The following is a 17,411-nucleotide window of genomic DNA, read 5'->3' on the forward strand; positions in this document are numbered from 1 at the left end:
CAAGACTTCTACTTCAAGAACGTTCGGTGTTTTCCTTCTCCAAGTCAAGCATATTCACCCAACTGAGAGAGAATCAGAGGATCAAGTATTAGAGATCGAACCACATCGCATAAAATCAACTTCAACATCAACACCAACTTAAGTTCAATTCCACGAAACAAGTTTCTCCGGAAGCCTCATGCGAACATTAATCCTCCAAGAAAATCAACAAGTCTAAAGACACGATCCTCTAAGAAGATCAACAAGCCTAAAGGTCGATCATCCAAGAACGATCACCCAAGAAGATCAACAAGCCCAAAGACCGATCACCCAAAAGATCAACAAGCCCAAAGACCGATCACCCAAGAAGATCAACAAGCCCAAAGGCCAATCACCCAAGAAGATCAACAAGTCCAAAAGGCCGATCGTTCAAGAAGATCAACAAGCCCAAACGGCATGTTCAAGAAGATCAACTAGCTTAAAGTTTATAGTTTATTTTGAAAGCATCAAAATATGGTGTATTAGAGATTGTACTCACTTTCCATAAAATTAATACAAATACAAAGTTCAAGTTCCACGAAATAAGTTTCTCTTGAAATCTCGTGCGAACAATGGGATTTAGGATTTTTTTTTGTTATCTTCTTTTAATAAATAATAATAATTATGATAATAATAAGAATAACAATAACAATAACAATAGTAATAATAATATTATTATATTAATAATAATAATAATAAACTGAAAAATATATATATACACAACCATGTGTTTCAAATATTTAAAATTTAATTCCCATTTATATGTTTCATTTTAGGTTCAACAAGCCATTTTTACATATTTTTATATGAAAAATTGAAAACATTGAAAATATAGAGGAAAAAATCAAATTAATTTGATAACAATATGTATAAAATAATAAAAAATATTTAGATACAATTGATTTGTAACAAACATATAAACAAATGAAGGGAGGAAGTTTGTTTATTTACAATTACACTGTATTCATAATTCCATTTTCATAAGCTTCAACAATTACAATGTATTTATAACTTCATCAACCACAAAACCTATGAAAGAAGTCTAACTCGTTGTAGATACATAGCAAAAACAACAAGATTGCAAAAGTGAATACTTATTTGTTTGTTAAAAAGACAATTTAATGATATAATAATATAAAAAGATGATAATGAATAAAAGATAAGGATCAAATTTAAATGAAATATACAATTTATTAGATGACAATATGTATAAAATATTCCGTAAAATCCTAGTTAAAATAAAAAAAATTTAATCCAAATTTAGAATAATAAAAAATGAATAAAATAATATAAAATCTAAAGATTATTATAAATTAAAATCCAAATGGTGATAAATAAATAAAATATTGATTAATTCTGAATATTTTCGAAAAGTGGTTAAATCAAATCAAAACCAATAGCTAATTTGAATCAAATAGGGGAGAAAATGAGGAAGAGATTGGTTTATTTTAAATCAATTCGTGAAGTAGACGGAATGACAATCATTTTCAGTTTTGAAATTGAATATGTTAGATTATAATATGATTAATTTGATTATTAATCAAGCCCTCCAATTACATTGTATTTATATACCGATTATTAATCAAGCTCTCCACTTACACTGTATTTATATCTTAATTATTAATAAAGCTCTACACTTACCTTGTATTTAATATTTTGGACATACGAACCAACTAAGGGCAAGTCAAGTATTATCAAAATAACAGCTAATATAGTGACTAAATATGAACTAATATGTACAATTGAATCTAATAACATATACAAAACAATTTAGAACTTTAAAAAATATAGAAAAATATCTGATTAATTTATTAGAAATATGTATAAAATAATAAAAAAAACAATTCAAATATTTGAATAGATTTAAAATTTTATTAGATAAATGAAATTTGATGATACATGGATATTTAAAATATAAATTTGGTAGAAAAAATTGCATATTAATTCAACTGACATTAATATGAAAAGTGGTTAAACAAAATTTAAATTAATAATAAAATCAAACCTTAACTACGTGAAGAAAATTATGGAGGGTGGTTATTTTGAGGTAGGCGTTTATTTTTAATTTTTCAAATGAATCGATTAGAGGGAAAATGGAGAATTAAGACATCAGCAGTTACTCTGTATATAGAACTCGTCGTTGTTTATGATTCTACACTTACCATGTATTTGTAGTTTCATCAATAACAGAAGCTACGAATTAGACAAGGGTAAAATATGGACTTGATTGAAAATTCGTGGACATGTGTCTTTCATGTTAATTGTCATAAATCTTATTGTTCGTTGATTTTACCATTTTCAAAATCAAATTCTAAAATTTGACATACGCTCCAATTCTTCTTTATTAAAAATCTGGTGCCCAATCATCCTGAAATTTTAAGGAAGCCCGATGGCGAAGGAAAAAATATTGTAAGTTATTATTTTTTAAGGAATAAATCAAAAGAACTTTTCCCACTTTATTATTTAATGTTAAGGTAAGAGCAAGCTGCCATTTGCAAACCGTTTAAGACAGAGAAATGAGAACAAAAATTTTTGTTCGCAGAATTGGGGCTTTTTCCACGTTTTCTACACTTTCTCTTTCATTAATTAAATCCCACCATGCTCAACATTACTACGAACACAAATACATTTGACCAAATTTAACTGTTACTAAAAATTACTTGAAATCTCCTTAAAAGTTTTTTTTTTTTTTTTTAAAAAAAAAATGAACTTTAAGAAAAATGTTAAAGTATAAGATAAATTATTTTAAATAACAAAAATACTAAAAATATTTATAAATAATAACAAAATATCACAATTTATTTGTGATAGACTGCGAAATAGACACAAATAATAGTCTATCGCGGTTTATCACAGATAGATTGTGATATTTTGCTATTATTTATAAATATTTTGGTTCATTTTTCTATATTTGAAAACAATCTTAACTATAACCTTTCTCCCTCCTAACGATTTTTTTAACAATTATAAAAGTTTAGGGTCCAATTCATAATTGAAAGTTTGAGGGTATAATTACAACTATTATCATACCTATGGGGTGATTTTTGCAATTTACCATAATTTCTTTTAAAAAATGAATTAGGTTGTACTAAGGATGAAAAAATCGCAATATATCAACGAAATATCATCAAAATCGAGGTACCAATAGAGAAATTAAGGGATAACATCGTTTTTACCTAAAATCGACAAAATGTCGGCGTTATATTGAAAATACTGGCGATAATTTTTTTAAAAAAAAAAAAAATTAGTGCTTGTTAAACATGTATATAATTTTAATTTCTTATAGTTGTCACTATAGAGTTGCTGCCCCATTAGTAGGTGGTCTTGCCATTATGCTTAAACGCCCGTGCTTACACAAATTTTGAATCTTATAACTTCTAATATATTTTTTTATCGAACATGGTTTGATTCAAGTTATCTTCCTATTAGGAACATTGTGGTTGACGGATACTTGTAAATGCAAAGATGAAAATATCATTGTTGATGTAAATATTGATTTACAAATATACATATTTCCAATTATGTAAAAAATTTTGAACATATAATGACTTGGGAACAAGACTATCATTATCAAATAAATTATGCTAATACCTCATAGATCATTTTTTTAGTATTGAATCTTGTATTGACATTCTATTTGTATGACGTAGACTTTATTAATAAAATATTCTGTTCATATTATTTTTTGTTGTTGATTATTATCTATATTCCATTGCATTTATTGATTTATATACTTAAAAGTTATTATTTATTACTTAAGTAAGTTTATTCTAAAATTCTACTAAAAAATCTACATCATTTTTATAAATTTCCATAATATTCGATTATTTTTTTTTATAGAAATATTAGTTAATATATCCATAAATCTGAATTAATCAATAACTATATATATATATATGCTGGGCTTTACCCAAAATTTTCAGATAAAAAATTGTCAATTTCTAAAAAAGAATGCGACTTTTTGAAAGGAATAAATCAAAAGAAGTTGTCCCAGTATATCATTTATTATGTTTTCGTAAGAACAAGTCGTTGCCATATGTTTTCAGGTTTTACATGATTCTTCTTCTTCTTCTTCTTCGCAGAATTAGGACTTTTTCCACGTTTTCTAGACTCTTTCATTGATTAATTAATCCCACCAACAATTGTTTATTCAACAATCGACTTCATTGAATCGGTGAAGAAAAAAGTAATGGTCGACCATCCACTCCACCAGTTGACGGCGACTACAATTTTCATTTACCAACTCCGTCCCCATATCCGGCGGCCAAACCACGGTACGCGCATTCCCTTTCATATAATTGCAGATTCGTCTTGCCCTAGTCCCCAATTCTTCAACCTCATTTCTCTCTTCCTTCACTCCGATTCAGAACCATCATGGACAAAATCGCATTGTACGAGAAGGTATTCAAGCAGGTGGATGGGGACGGCGATGGGAAGCTGTCTCCGCCGGAGCTGCAGCGGTGCATGGCGGGCGTGGGAGGGGTTTTGACGATCGAGGAGGCGGAGACGGTGGTTGAGAATTTGGATTCGGACGGCGATGGATTGCTGGGATGGGATGAATTTGTTGAATTTGTGGAAGGAGTGGGAGAGGAAGAGAAAGTGAGTGATTTGAAGGAAGCGTTTAGAATGTATGAAATGGATGGTTGTGGATTCATAACCACGAAGAGTTTGAAGAGAATGTTGAGTAAACTTGGGGAATCAAGAAGCATTGACGACTGCAAGAAAATGATTGCTAAATTTGATCTTGATTCCGATGGTGTTCTTAACTTTGATGAGTTCAAGTTCATGATGTCCTGACTTTCTTCCTTTTATTTCTTTTTTTGTGGCTTATGAACTTTGTTGTATTATGATGATTACTCCCTTTTTCTTTTCTTGTGATTTAATGGTTTGCATTCTCTTTCTTTCTCTCCACATCTCCTTGATCTCCTTCTCTTTCACCATTAATTTTTTTTATGGGTTAAATTTGGACAAATAATATTTGCATCCTCAAGTCTCAATTACAAAAAATAAAAAAGGAAAAGGAATGGAATAATTATTGTAAAGTAAATCCAACAAGTTAGATACCAACATGAATATAGCTCAATTGACCACGGGAATCTCCTATTCAATATATTATTGAACTCAAGAAATAAAAATCGTAGAGGAAGAAATTATTCCTTGTTGAATAAATTAACATAGAGGGGAAGAGACTTCCTTAGAAGTACAAAATTCTATACTAAGCAAGTTTTTGTTCGATAACCAAGCAATGACTATGTGTAATCTAAGCTGCACCTAATCACATACTCCCTTTTCATTCACACAAAAAAATATATATATAATTTTTTTAAAAAAAATTGACACATGCCAAATTTTTTATTGGGTAGTTACACACGAGTTAGAGATGGGTACAACTCAAGCCACTCCTAAATATTTTTCTTTGGAAAAATAGACTCACTCCTAATTCTCACTCACTTTTTCTTACGGAAAATACTTCGGGCCCTAGTAAAGAGCCTTTTGTATGAAAGAATTGATAAGTTTAATGGAACACAAAAGGAAAGGAAGAGACCTACTTAGAAAAAGAGAGCTTTATTATGAAATTACAAAGAATAAGATAAACACTTTTGCAAGGTTACTGTCTTAGTCTCTTGATCTCACTCTCTTCTCATTTTTATTGCTTTGCTCACTAGTCTAGCTCATCTTTTTTTTACCATCTAGTCTCATCTAAACGAATTCTCTAGAATTTCTCGAAACTTAAAGAAAGGATAAGATATTTCAAGAGCCTTTCTCTTGAGATGTTTATTTACCATATTTAAAATGGAGAGAAGTAATACATAGATTTAAGTCATCCACATAAATACTTCAATCATTTGACTTAAGATAGAAATTTTTTCCATGGAAATTAGTAATACAAGTTTTTTTCTTTGCTAAGATGGAGAAGACTAAAAGAGCTATCTACATTTTTTTCATAGCTAAGTCTGACTTTTCTCCTAGGACATCTCTTCTCTTCATACAAATAATAGAGTATTCAGATTCTTCCAATATATTTGCTCCAATAAAAATGAACCACATTGGAAAAGCTTCTATTTTCTTGTTTTTAGCCAATATTTTTTTAGTAGAATGGTAGAGACTCTTTCCATTAATGATGCAAGTGAAATAAAAACTAAAGTACAAAACTAACCCATTGTATTAATTCACTAAGAGAGAAGGAAACTGAAGCCAAAAATGAACACTCATTAGCTTACTTAAATTACATGACAGCAAGGCTTGAAATAGGAACTGAAAGTGAAGGCTCTGTTTGTTCAATGAAGTTGTTTATGGATTTGTTTCAGAAGCCTGTAGTCCCTTCACAAGAGGCTTCGTAGAGCTTTCGCAGCTGACACTCTGATCTCCTTCGGGCAATTCTTCGACTAATCTCGATAACTTATCGAAAACTTCTGCCGCACTTGGACGCAATGAATGATCTTCCTCGACACAAGCTCTTGCAAGTTTAGCCAATTTGACTGCTGCATGAAATGGATAGTTATCTCCCAATGCACTGTCCATCCATTCCCTCAATTCTTCTGCACTATCTGATTCCATGATGGCCTTGATTTTCTCTGTTAGCCAAACACTTCCTTCACCATTGGCATTTGGCTTTGTTATTGGTGTTTTCCCAGACAAAACCTCTAACAAAATCACCCCATAAGCAAATATGTCAATGGATGGGGAAATTATACCTTGGTGGATGTACTCAGGAGCCAAATAACCCAAGCTCCAAGAGGCTGGATTGGATGAACAGAAATTTGGGTCTTCAATGTCATTTTGAGCACATCTTGCCATTCCAAAATTCCCAATCCTTGCATTGAAATCCTCATCTAAGAAAACGTTTCTGCTCTTGATGTTCCGATGAACGTAAACTGGTTTCATAATGTGGTGCATATGCTGTAACCCGGCAGCGACGTTGAGACAGATATGCAGCCTTTGACTCCATGTTAAGAAACAATAGCAAGAGATGATGAATTGGTTTTTCATTGCCAAACCACCATGTAGCCAGTCCCTTAAGGATCCATTTTTCGCATATTCGAAAACCAGAAAGGAATCAGGATCCTCAGTTAAACATATTCCCGAAAGCCTCAATATGCTTGGATGTTTGATTTCATGTAAAAGGTTAAACTCAATCTTGGAGATAGTTTCATTCTCTGTCCTCTTTATTGCCATGTTCTTCCCATTGAGACGTCCTTGATACATAGAACCTTCTATCTGATTTGTCGGATTAAAATTCTCCGTCGCCCTCCGAATCTCCTCAACCGTGTACATCGAAATGAGCATCTTGCTTGCATTCGATTCGAGGAGGTGACTGTCAAAAGTGTCTTGGGATCCCTCAAAAGAGAATTTCTTATCACTTGCTGTTCTAATACTGAGACTAAGCTGTTGTAGCTCCATCTCACCTCTTTCTTCATATGATTTCTGTGTCTTCTTCTGCTTGTCTTTTTTCAGCTTGATTACAAAGAAGCATGCTATTGCAGCAAAGCACACTCCAAGTATAGTTACACCAAGTGCAATGTAAACCCCAAAATGCACCATTTTCGCTTTATTCTTGTGCGATTTGACCGCGGGGAGGCTGGTGGAAGGAAGATGTAAATTTGGTTGATTCGGTTTTGCCAAAGAACTGAGGATTGGTTCACCATTCACCGGAATCAGTAGAGTTGAAAATGGTACAAGGCTTTGTGGTTTGAAGGTAGCTAAGGATCTGCTGTTAGCAGATATAATAGATTCAGGAGTTGTATTGAAGTTTGTGGCTAAATTGAAAATTGTGTCACCTTGTCTCACAGGGTAGGAGATCAAGAGCCTTGGTTTTGGGCCACCAGCATAGGAAGATGGACAGCCACATCTCATCGGTATCAGTAACCGAATCGAGTCTCCGAGTCCCCACGGCGACACCCCGGGATTCTTCTCCATCATTGCTTTGCAAGTTGTTAAGCCCTCCAATGATTCAGCAATGCTGTAAAAGCTCTCTCCTTTGTTGGCAGTTTTTGTCAACTCAGCTAGGAAGAAACTTCCATTGCATTTACACTCAATTGGTATCAGTAAAGGTTGGTTTTTAGGAAGAAACTCTGTGTCAGCAGAGAAACCATTGATTTCAGCAATGGCAAATTGGTTGATCCCCAAGTAAAAGCTAAGGTTAAAGAGAGATGAAAACTCTGAATTAGCGAAAAGAACTGCAAATGTTCCACACTGCACCAGAGTCTCATTTACATTGCAACGGAAGCCGAAAGCATCAGGCGACGTCGAATCGCAGCTCAACAAGCTCTCTCCAAATGAAGAGGAGACCAACCAAATGAACAAAACAAGAGTTCTCAAGAACAGCACATTGATAACAATGGCCATTTCCCAAGGAATCACCAAAATTTCTACAAAAGCACAAAGCAGTTAAAAAAATTATGGAGATGTGTCCCTCTTGGATCCAGAAGCTGGCATTTGAAAAGATAAGAAATTTTGGGGGACAAGATTTTTTGGGGGACACAAACAAGAATTGCTTATACATTTAACCATTCAACTTCGATTTGATTTGATTTGATACGATAAGGTATGATGGTTATGAATCCAAGTTCTTTGAATTCATTGTTCATTGGTTGTGATCTTCATAGCTTTATAGGTAGCTGCTATATTTTTACAGACAACATTGGATTTTTCGTTGTTAGTTATTATATATACCATTGTTTTTTTAAGATTGCGGTCCTGTCTGGAAACAACCACCACATGTTTAAAACTCTTTATTCAGATGTCTATATCCCATATGATTGAAGAAGAATTTGGACAAACTAAAGACCTTGCTTTTGAATTCAAATGTTATTGTTTTGTTTGAAAGTTATCAAAATATTTAGAAACTTTTTGTGCAGAAGCTGCTTAATAATTGGAGCTTCTTCACCTGTTGGGAAATAGGCATTTTAAAGGGGCATTCTTGGGAGGTGGCAATTTAAGAAGTAAATTTTATCAACATGGTTTAAAAAATAAAATAATTAAAAAAAAATAGTCAATACTCTAGTCTATATCTGGCCATCTGGGTTGAGTAAATTGGTCATTAATATTGGTAATCCATTGATTATTCCAAGTAAAAATTTGTTTGTCGATTGTGAAGCAATTGTTAATAAATTATTGCGAGTGGTAATTGCAATATCTCTCGATATAAATATTTTTTTTTTTATACTACACTAGGGAGTGGGGATTCAAACTAGAGACCTTTCGGTAACGAACACATACTAGAGTATAAAATTTGAATGATAAAGATTGACTCTAATGTGTGACAAAGTGACGTTGATGCAAAATAGATACCAAATTTATGGCTATAACTTCAAGGTGAGACTACATTTTCAATTTAATAATGGATCCAAAAGAAAATGTTAATAATGGATCCAAAAGAATTGTGAAGAACATCACAAAAAGGTTGTCAGCACTAACTAGGTAGGCATTTAACTTGATTCCAGCCTTTTTTTCTCTACAAAGCTATGATGCTTTGCTATATGTTAGGGGTTGCCTAATTTTTCGTTCTTATTCAATCTCTATAATAATGAGGTATGATGTAAGGCTATTTCCATTCAATAATCTTCCCTCCATATGTATATATCCAATCATTATCTTTACTGCTGGGAAATGACCCATGAGTTTACTCCTAGAAAACTTACTTTTTAATTCATTGTTTTGATGATTCTCATGGGTTATTCAACTTTATTATCAATACTTTTTAGTTATATGGTATGAGAATTCAAATCTCTTACTTTTAAAACAAATATAGAATGTTTTTAGGTTCATGGTGGCGTCTAATTTCAATTCCTCACCTTCTACTTAACTACACATAATTTTTTTTTAAATAAAATTATATATATGTTTCAAGATATCATGATCCAACTCTATTCATTATCTATATGTCAAATCTAGATTACTATTTGAACAATAGAGGCAAAAACTCGACTTCAATACAAGTTGAGAATTAAAATGGAAGAGTTTAAGTTGAAAAACTAAATTCAATTACTAAATAAACTTTTGTCATATGTTGCCATGACATACACTAAGTGTTGTAGTCAAGTTAGGCATATTTGGCCAAAGGGTCAAATAATCAGGTTCAGTTAACGTTAAAAAAAATTGTTTAGTTATCTATAATCATATTTGCTATATCACATCAACTAAGTCACAATTTATCTAATAGATATATTATATCAGTGTTTTGTCAATAATTTTAGCAATCATGATTGAGTAGAGACAAAGTAGTTTAGCTTAGCGGTAATAGGCATGACCTTCTACTCTAGATGTTGAAAGTTCAATCCTCCATACCTGCAATTGTTGACTAAAAAGTTCATGGTTAAGTAAAGCATAATTAAAAATTATATGACATAATTAAAGCTCACAAATTAGATACAATGTTCAAAATATATAGATAAATTTCTAATTTAACATAATAACAAATAGCAGGTTTTGGCTAAACCAAGTTTGAGAGAAATAAGATGATACGATATAAGTACACATTTTAACCAGCCAGAATGTGGAATGAAATTTAGAATAGAGAATGAACAGAGAAAAGAAAGATAAAGAAAACTTGAAAAGGCATTTGTTTCATGCATGCTAAAGCTGAGGCATGGAATATTGAACATGGCTTTTAGGTCAAATTTCTCATCAATACTTTAAGTTGACAAGCTGCACCAATGTCCAATACCACATAATTTATAAAAATAATTATTGGCATATAGAACCTAGTAATCTCCCCCATTTCAGCCCTATTCCATTCCCCACATTAACATGCCGCTCTAGCAAACAGCTTGGGTGAGATGAAGACAAACTATAAATAAGTTCATATCTTATTTTGATCTTAAACTCTCATGAATAGAAGAGAATGGGTAATATCCACAATACATCTGAATAAAATCATTATTGACATAACTATATATTATACATGGTTGTAACTCTTAACTTATGAGATAATGAAACTGGTGATGTTGACATAGCTTCACTGATAAAAAGGTGGAAGATGGAAACTGTAAAAGAAATTAATAATAAACAAAATGTTGTGTCTCCATGAAGTGTTAGGAAGAGGATGTTAAGGTATTGGGGTGCATGAATTGAATTGGATTCCCATCAAACCAAACCAACTGGGACAGGATTCACATTTCCAAGTATACTTCAATTTTTGTTTCTAGAGCACTTCATCCAAATTATATATATATATAAGAATTGTGTCAGTGTTCTATTATTAATTATTGAGAAAGATCAAGATAACTCAAATCTATAATCTAACATAAAAGAAAATTGGAAAACAAAGAATATCATCAAAACCAAGTTGAAAGATGGAAGCAGATGGCATGTGAGAGCACATGCCTAATCTCTCTGGATGTTAAATCTTGGAAAACAAAAACAAGAATATCAATATCTGGGAATTGGTTTCAGAGACATACCTTTAGCCGAGGAATGAAAGGGGCTCCTCCCTTGGTCAAGAAACACAAAACATTTTTCTTCTTTACTTCCTTCTCTTTCACGTGCTCATTCCTTACTTTTTGAGCTGGTCAACGCCCACTCCAATGTCTTTTTATGTTCCTTGAAGAAACACCATGAATTTCTCAAATATATATACAATCACCCTTGAAAGCAAATGAAACATATTAAATGACAGAATATGGTAGCTGCAAATTCAAACTTTGTATGCATTTCTTATTTCTTATCAATAGTTAATATCAGGACCTAATTCAGATTCATGAATCTAAAGTGGATATACAAGGGAGGGCACAAGGCTCTAACCACATTGGAGAGAAGAAAGCATAGAACATGTGCCATTGAGCAGTTGACAATGCTAGTCTCGTGTATCTGATATAAATTTCATATAACCAACAAAAACTTCATAGACAACCACATTCGGGTCTATTTGGAAGGACCTTTTAAAACATTTAGAAAGTCATTCCAAACAAGCCTTGAATCGTTAAGACCAACTAGTCAATATAAAAGTTGAGCTCTCTTTTTTAACTCTTTGTACTTCATATGAAAATCATCTTATTACATAGAAAGCATACATAAAGTTTTCCACTAGAAGCAAAAACAAATACAAAATATAAATCAACGTGTTCACCCTCTCTGCTTCTACTAGCGATTTATTGTGGACTCACAAACCATATGGTAGTTTGGATTATACCGACACCATTTGATTCAAATCAACTTCTGTCAATCTAAAATATCCCATATGGTTTGAAAAAAAAGTGAAACAAGATCTGATGGCGGATTCTTGAAGCTTGTTAAAGGATCAAGAGTTCTGCTGGGCATCCTCAACACTTTTCCTCAGAATGGATATAACTTTTGAAGGCTCCGGAGCTCCAAACACCGAACTTCCTGCAACGATGCAGTTTGCCCCAGCTGAAGCCGCTACATCTATGGTTGAAGGTCCTAACCCGCCATCCACCTGCCCACCAAAGCAAAAATGACCAATCAGAAACCATCCCTCATACGGCCATCTGTACATCGAGAACTGCAATGAGTACGCTGCGGCTGCATAGAGTTTGCACAATCCTGGTAACATACAAAGATTGCATCCAAAGTCTACTAGCTAGATTGCTTTGATCTTTTGAACACATCATTTTATCATGGGAAAATTTTACGAGGGCTTAAAAGACCGGTGACTGGAACCATGTTTGTATCAGAAAAGAGTGATTTCTTATATCAAATACTTAACCCGAGAAAGGATACAGCCAAAGTTAAAATTAATGTGAATAAATTCTAACACTAACTGGGAGTGACTTTTTTAATCTCCACTTCAGCAAACGCAGAGTTTTGATAGCTTTAGGATACTTTCTGAGGTACCCAAGAATCTCAAGAAAAATTCATTAAGGTTGCAGAAAACTGAAAGGTATTAATATGGAGAGAGAGAGAGAGAGACCTCAATGTCAAGAGATGGGTACCTCTGCCTTAAATTCCGTACCTGAATAAGTTAAAATCAGTAGCGAGATCCAAGAAGAAAAGCCAATCAAACAATGCTCAAGAAATATTGAGAATGTCGAAGTAATGGAACCTTATCCATCGTTTCTGGCATGAACTTTTGGCCACCAAAACCAGGTTCGACTGTCATAACAAGGACCATTTCCACAGGATTTTCACTTTCTACCTGAAATTGAAGAAAGAACAAGCACTAAATAACAATTATAAAATTTTGATGCAGCAGCATTTGCATAAAACCATAAGCACTTTGCAGGCTATATTAGATGAATAGGATATTATACAATATCGATGAAATATAACATTCTCGTAAATGAAGGATATGAAATTGGGGGAGAAGATGAAAAGATCAATTGCATACCAAAGGATAAACTTCTTCAATGGGTGTTCCAGGTTTTAGCGCCACCCCTGATTTCATGCCCTTTGACTTAATTTCATGGATTAGTTGCTGCCAATTGTCTACAAGAGAAGGGGGAAAGGAAACTTAAACAACTTTGATGCAACAAAAGTAGAACAAATCTGAAGCCCAAACACAATGTACCTTTGGATACTTCAACATGAAATGTAAAGCCCGAGGCACCAGCTTTTGCCAAGGGTTCAATGTAATCAAGAGGATTTGTAACCATGAGGTGGCAATCAAGATATGCCCTGCAAGACAAGAAATTAATTCCTCATTAAGTCAAGGTAATGTCATGAAGATCAAACAATTGGCCATTACAACACATGGGGGGGGTGGGGGGTGGACGAAAAAGAAAAGTGGTTAGTGCTACGTTACTTCGTATGTTTCCTTAAACTTTCGATGACTGGAGCACCAATTGTCAGATTTGGGACAAAGTGCCTGTGGTGAATGCATAAACAAAAAAAATATATCACTTTACCAGCTAGGCACAAGAAATAAACCAATTCAAAACTTGGAGAATTAGAAAAGCAAGCCAAATTGTGTAAACCAGATGATGCACAAATCACACCACCGAGAAATGATGCATAAACCTGTTACAAGGTGAATTCAACCAAATGACAATGGATAGATTTTCATGGGGCCACCATGTCGATTTATTTTTAAAATGTTTGTGATTTTCTAAATAATTAGAAGTTTTCACAGGTCGTTAATTTTAAACTGAAGAATGTAGAAAGGTCAAGAAATGACTGGGTAAAAACTAAAACAGTTTCAGGAAAAAAAAAATGCAGACCCATCTTCTGATTATTATTAGCTTAGCAGTTCCTTAACACACCAAGAAAATGATAGGATTCCAATTAGGCGATTACATTACAGATTGAAATAGATAACCAAAGCCAACATATATGGTATGACATGGAAACTTTAAGGTAAACTTATACACACACACACACACCTAGAGACACTCATAAAAATGAAAATGTCAAATACATGTTCTTCCAAGAAGTAGAGGTCGAGAATATGGATAGGAAACTTGGTGGAGTGACTTCGGAGCGCAATGGACACTGGCTGGGCTTTCCTTGAATCTTTCAGTGTTTCAAGGGAATTCTGATTAGGTGGGACAAAAATGGAGGATCTTAGTCTACAAAAAGATCCAACTATATATTGGTCAAATTGAATGGTCAACTGAGGAACAATCCTATCCATTCTCTATGGGATGAGTTTTTGAGGACTTGCAATACCTGTGAAAGTTTCAAAACGCATGGGAATCAAGGAAAGAACTACATTGGACCATTTACCAATTAAATCACAAATAGGTGATTCTGGGTAGGGGCCAAGACTTTTTTAGTTTCCAACCCCAAATTTCTTTCCATTTAAAAAAGATAGCAGCAGAGAGAATGTGGTGAATGTTGAACAATTAACATAAAAAGGCAAATAATGAAATCATAAGTCAAACCCTAAAATAGAACGATTATCGGGGATCTAAACATTAGAAAGGATGAAATTGATAAGAATCGAAGGATAAATCGACAGAGGTGAAACGTTGGGATGAGAAATGGTGCAAACATAAAACTAAAATGCCAAGCTATTTGAATCGAGATTCAGGAGCAAGAACGTAAGAAGGACCTTATAACTGAATTGTTGAAAAAGTATGATATGAACTTGGTCCAGTAGAAGGTAAACAAGAACAATGTTTTATTTAACCAGAATACTAACATGCAATAACCTTCTTGGGCTTAAGCACAAGATGCAAGAAAACCAAAAAATTTAATACGGTGAAGAGCATGATAATTAAAAGATGTATACATACAAATATTGATAGATATAATAAGAAAAATAAATATGAAAAAACGAAATAAAGAAGCTAAAGGATTTAGTATTTAAGACAAACCAAGTTCCTAGTAACATGAGTCTTTCAACAACAAAAGGACCACAAAAATCATGAAAATAAGCTAATGCAGGCACCTAAAAATTAAAAGCCATTCTTACTAAATAAATTTTCATCATCATTTTCCCCATCCCCATTGCTAGACTAGTAACGCTAAATATCTTCCGCTTGGTTCCATTTCCAAGTTCCTCCAAATGTTTTGGAGGGAAAAAAAGAGAGCTTCAAATGAAAAGGCCAAATGAAGGAGACGGCAGTGATTTTTATTTTATTTACTTTAAAAATAATAAAATCAACAAATAAAACTACATATTTCATAGGTTACTTTAGCAATTATTTTCAGATAAGCAGGCATTTGGCAAGGAAGTAGATGCTACAAGCAATCAACACCACACAGGTCAACGTCAAGTTATTTTGAGGAAAATTCAATCCTATATTTAACAAGTGACCAGGTGTAAAATTAACCACAATATCAAACCCATTGACATGAAGCACATTGCAGTTCAACAGGAGCGTGATATCAGCAAAGAATGAACCTACCCATCCTGCAAATAAAGCAACAAGAGATATCAGATGTGATGCCAGGCAAATTTGTCAGCAAGTGTGCAAAGAAATTGCAGTTTATACAACCTCATCAACTCTAGCACATCTCAAAATTTGCAAGCATGTCAAGATAATATCACTAATTGAATTATACATCACCATGCGCCTTTCTCTATGCTCTCACAAACCAATTAGCAAGAAAGTAAGACACGTTCTTTAAACAGGATTATAACAATTTTACTATTCATTTCAAAAGATGTTAAATTGGAAAAGATATTAACAGCAAAGATAACTCATTAGTTAAGGTAAAACAATCCCACTAGTACTATAGAGTACTATAATAGCATAGATAAAATTTCATTAAAACTCAGAAAGTATAGATGAACCATATGATTCAAACAAGTAAAGTGAAATAGATTATGAACCAATTAAACTAGATGAGAGGTAAATGGTGGGAAATCAAGACTAAGAAAAGGCAAAAACTAGGATCAAATTATTGGGTTATGAAACTAAACTAAATGGGTGCAAGAATCAAAAGGTATTACCCAATTGACAATTCAACAAAATCAGAAATATAGGGCGTGTAGGTACCATAATATCCATGTGAAGCCAATCCGCACCAAATTTAAGCATTCGTTCAGCCTCCGAAGCTAAATTAGCAAAATCAGAGGATAGCATTGAGGGTGCGATTTTCGCAGCTACTCCCATTTTCGTCTACCTCTTACTCGCTTAGCCGATCAAAAAATGGAGCGATTCAACTGCGAGGAATTTGCAGACACAGATTTATTTCTCGAGAATTCTAAAACAAATGAACTCCAATTCCCAAATCAGACGGCTTTACGACAAAGGCGTGTTTTTAAAGATTATCTTACCAACTCCTGGCGGCTGGATTGATGAAGAATAAGATCAACTTTCGTGGGCTCTTTTAAGACTATCATCCCTCCTTTTCCACCATCTTCACAAGGTTCTTCACTTCTTCCCATCCTTTCCCAACTCGACTTTTGTTAATTTTTTTTCCTAGAATGGGACAATTTGATTTCACAATGATATTCCATTTTGACGTTTTTTCTTTTTCTTCTTTTTTTTTTCTCTGAACAGTCAGCAATATGTTGTCGTGTACTGAAAAATATTTGACAGACTGATGCACAATCAGGTAGCAAATGTATATATAAATGAATATTTAAAACATTTTAGATGTATACTTATTTTTTTTTTTGTCAGATTATTGGACGCCATACACATAACAAATTTGGTCATCCTTACCTGATTATTGTCGTGATGATAAAGACATCTGGTTGACTGTTATATGCTTCCATATAGTAGAGTGGTATCATCCAGATCGTGTGTTGAGACAGTTCGGTCTGCAACAAACATACCTTCGTTTGTCCTATACACTTCCAGCATTACACCAGATCGATTTGAAGAAGTAAGCCGACCAAGACTGGCGTCAAATCCATGCGGAATATATATCCTACATGCATGGACGACATGATCGTTGTGCACATGGAGAATTAACAAATGGGCCAGCTATATCAGATAACTACTTTTCTTGGTACAATTCAATCATGAGATGATTTATCATACCTGACGACGCTTATTATTATTGCATGATAAGAGATTTAAAATCAGACATTTTCCATAAAT

The 17,411-nt window shown here is 33.3% G+C and overlaps 3 protein-coding genes across 6 annotated transcripts; 1 reads left to right on the forward strand and 2 right to left on the reverse strand.

Moving 5' to 3' along the window:
* The first annotated feature begins 4,004 nt into the window (after positions 1-4,004).
* LOC120076454 (putative calcium-binding protein CML19) lies at positions 4,005-4,919 on the forward strand. Its single transcript, XM_039030289.1, has 2 exons — positions 4,005-4,292; positions 4,386-4,919. The coding sequence occupies exon 2, from the start codon at positions 4,393-4,395 to the stop codon at positions 4,813-4,815; it is 423 nt and encodes a 140-aa protein (XP_038886217.1). The 5' UTR covers positions 4,005-4,292; positions 4,386-4,392; the 3' UTR covers positions 4,816-4,919.
* A 1,163-nt stretch (positions 4,920-6,082) lies between these two features.
* LOC120075440 (protein LYK2) lies at positions 6,083-11,894 on the reverse strand. 3 transcript variants are annotated; one of them, XM_039028834.1, is made up of 2 exons: positions 11,761-11,894; positions 6,083-11,559 (listed from the first exon to the last, which is right to left on the reverse strand). In XM_039028834.1, the coding sequence occupies exon 2, from the start codon at positions 8,362-8,364 to the stop codon at positions 6,310-6,312; it is 2,055 nt and encodes a 684-aa protein (XP_038884762.1). In that variant the 5' UTR covers positions 8,365-11,559; positions 11,761-11,894; the 3' UTR covers positions 6,083-6,309. The 3 variants fall into 3 exon arrangements, with proteins under 3 accessions (XP_038884762.1, XP_038884763.1, XP_038884761.1); XM_039028835.1 differs by lacking the exon at positions 11,761-11,894 and having other exon boundaries at positions 6,083-10,305; positions 11,421-11,673; XM_039028833.1 differs by lacking the exon at positions 11,761-11,894 and having other exon boundaries at positions 6,083-10,318; positions 11,421-11,673.
* A 62-nt stretch (positions 11,895-11,956) lies between these two features.
* LOC120075441 (ribulose-phosphate 3-epimerase, cytoplasmic isoform) lies at positions 11,957-16,801 on the reverse strand. Of its 2 annotated transcripts, XM_039028837.1 has the most exons (9): positions 16,640-16,801; positions 16,359-16,525; positions 15,765-15,769; positions 13,718-13,780; positions 13,484-13,590; positions 13,304-13,401; positions 13,019-13,111; positions 12,887-12,928; positions 11,957-12,412 (listed from the first exon to the last, which is right to left on the reverse strand). In XM_039028837.1, the coding sequence occupies exons 2-9, from the start codon at positions 16,473-16,475 to the stop codon at positions 12,257-12,259; spliced, it is 681 nt and encodes a 226-aa protein (XP_038884765.1). In that variant the 5' UTR covers positions 16,476-16,525; positions 16,640-16,801; the 3' UTR covers positions 11,957-12,256. The 2 variants fall into 2 exon arrangements, with proteins under 2 accessions (XP_038884765.1, XP_038884766.1); XM_039028838.1 differs by lacking the exon at positions 12,887-12,928.
* Between the last annotated feature and the right edge of the window lie 610 nt (positions 16,802-17,411).

Source organism: Benincasa hispida, chromosome 4 (genome assembly GCF_009727055.1).
Source record: "Benincasa hispida cultivar B227 chromosome 4, ASM972705v1, whole genome shotgun sequence".
NCBI lineage: Eukaryota > Viridiplantae > Streptophyta > Magnoliopsida > Cucurbitales > Cucurbitaceae > Benincasa > Benincasa hispida.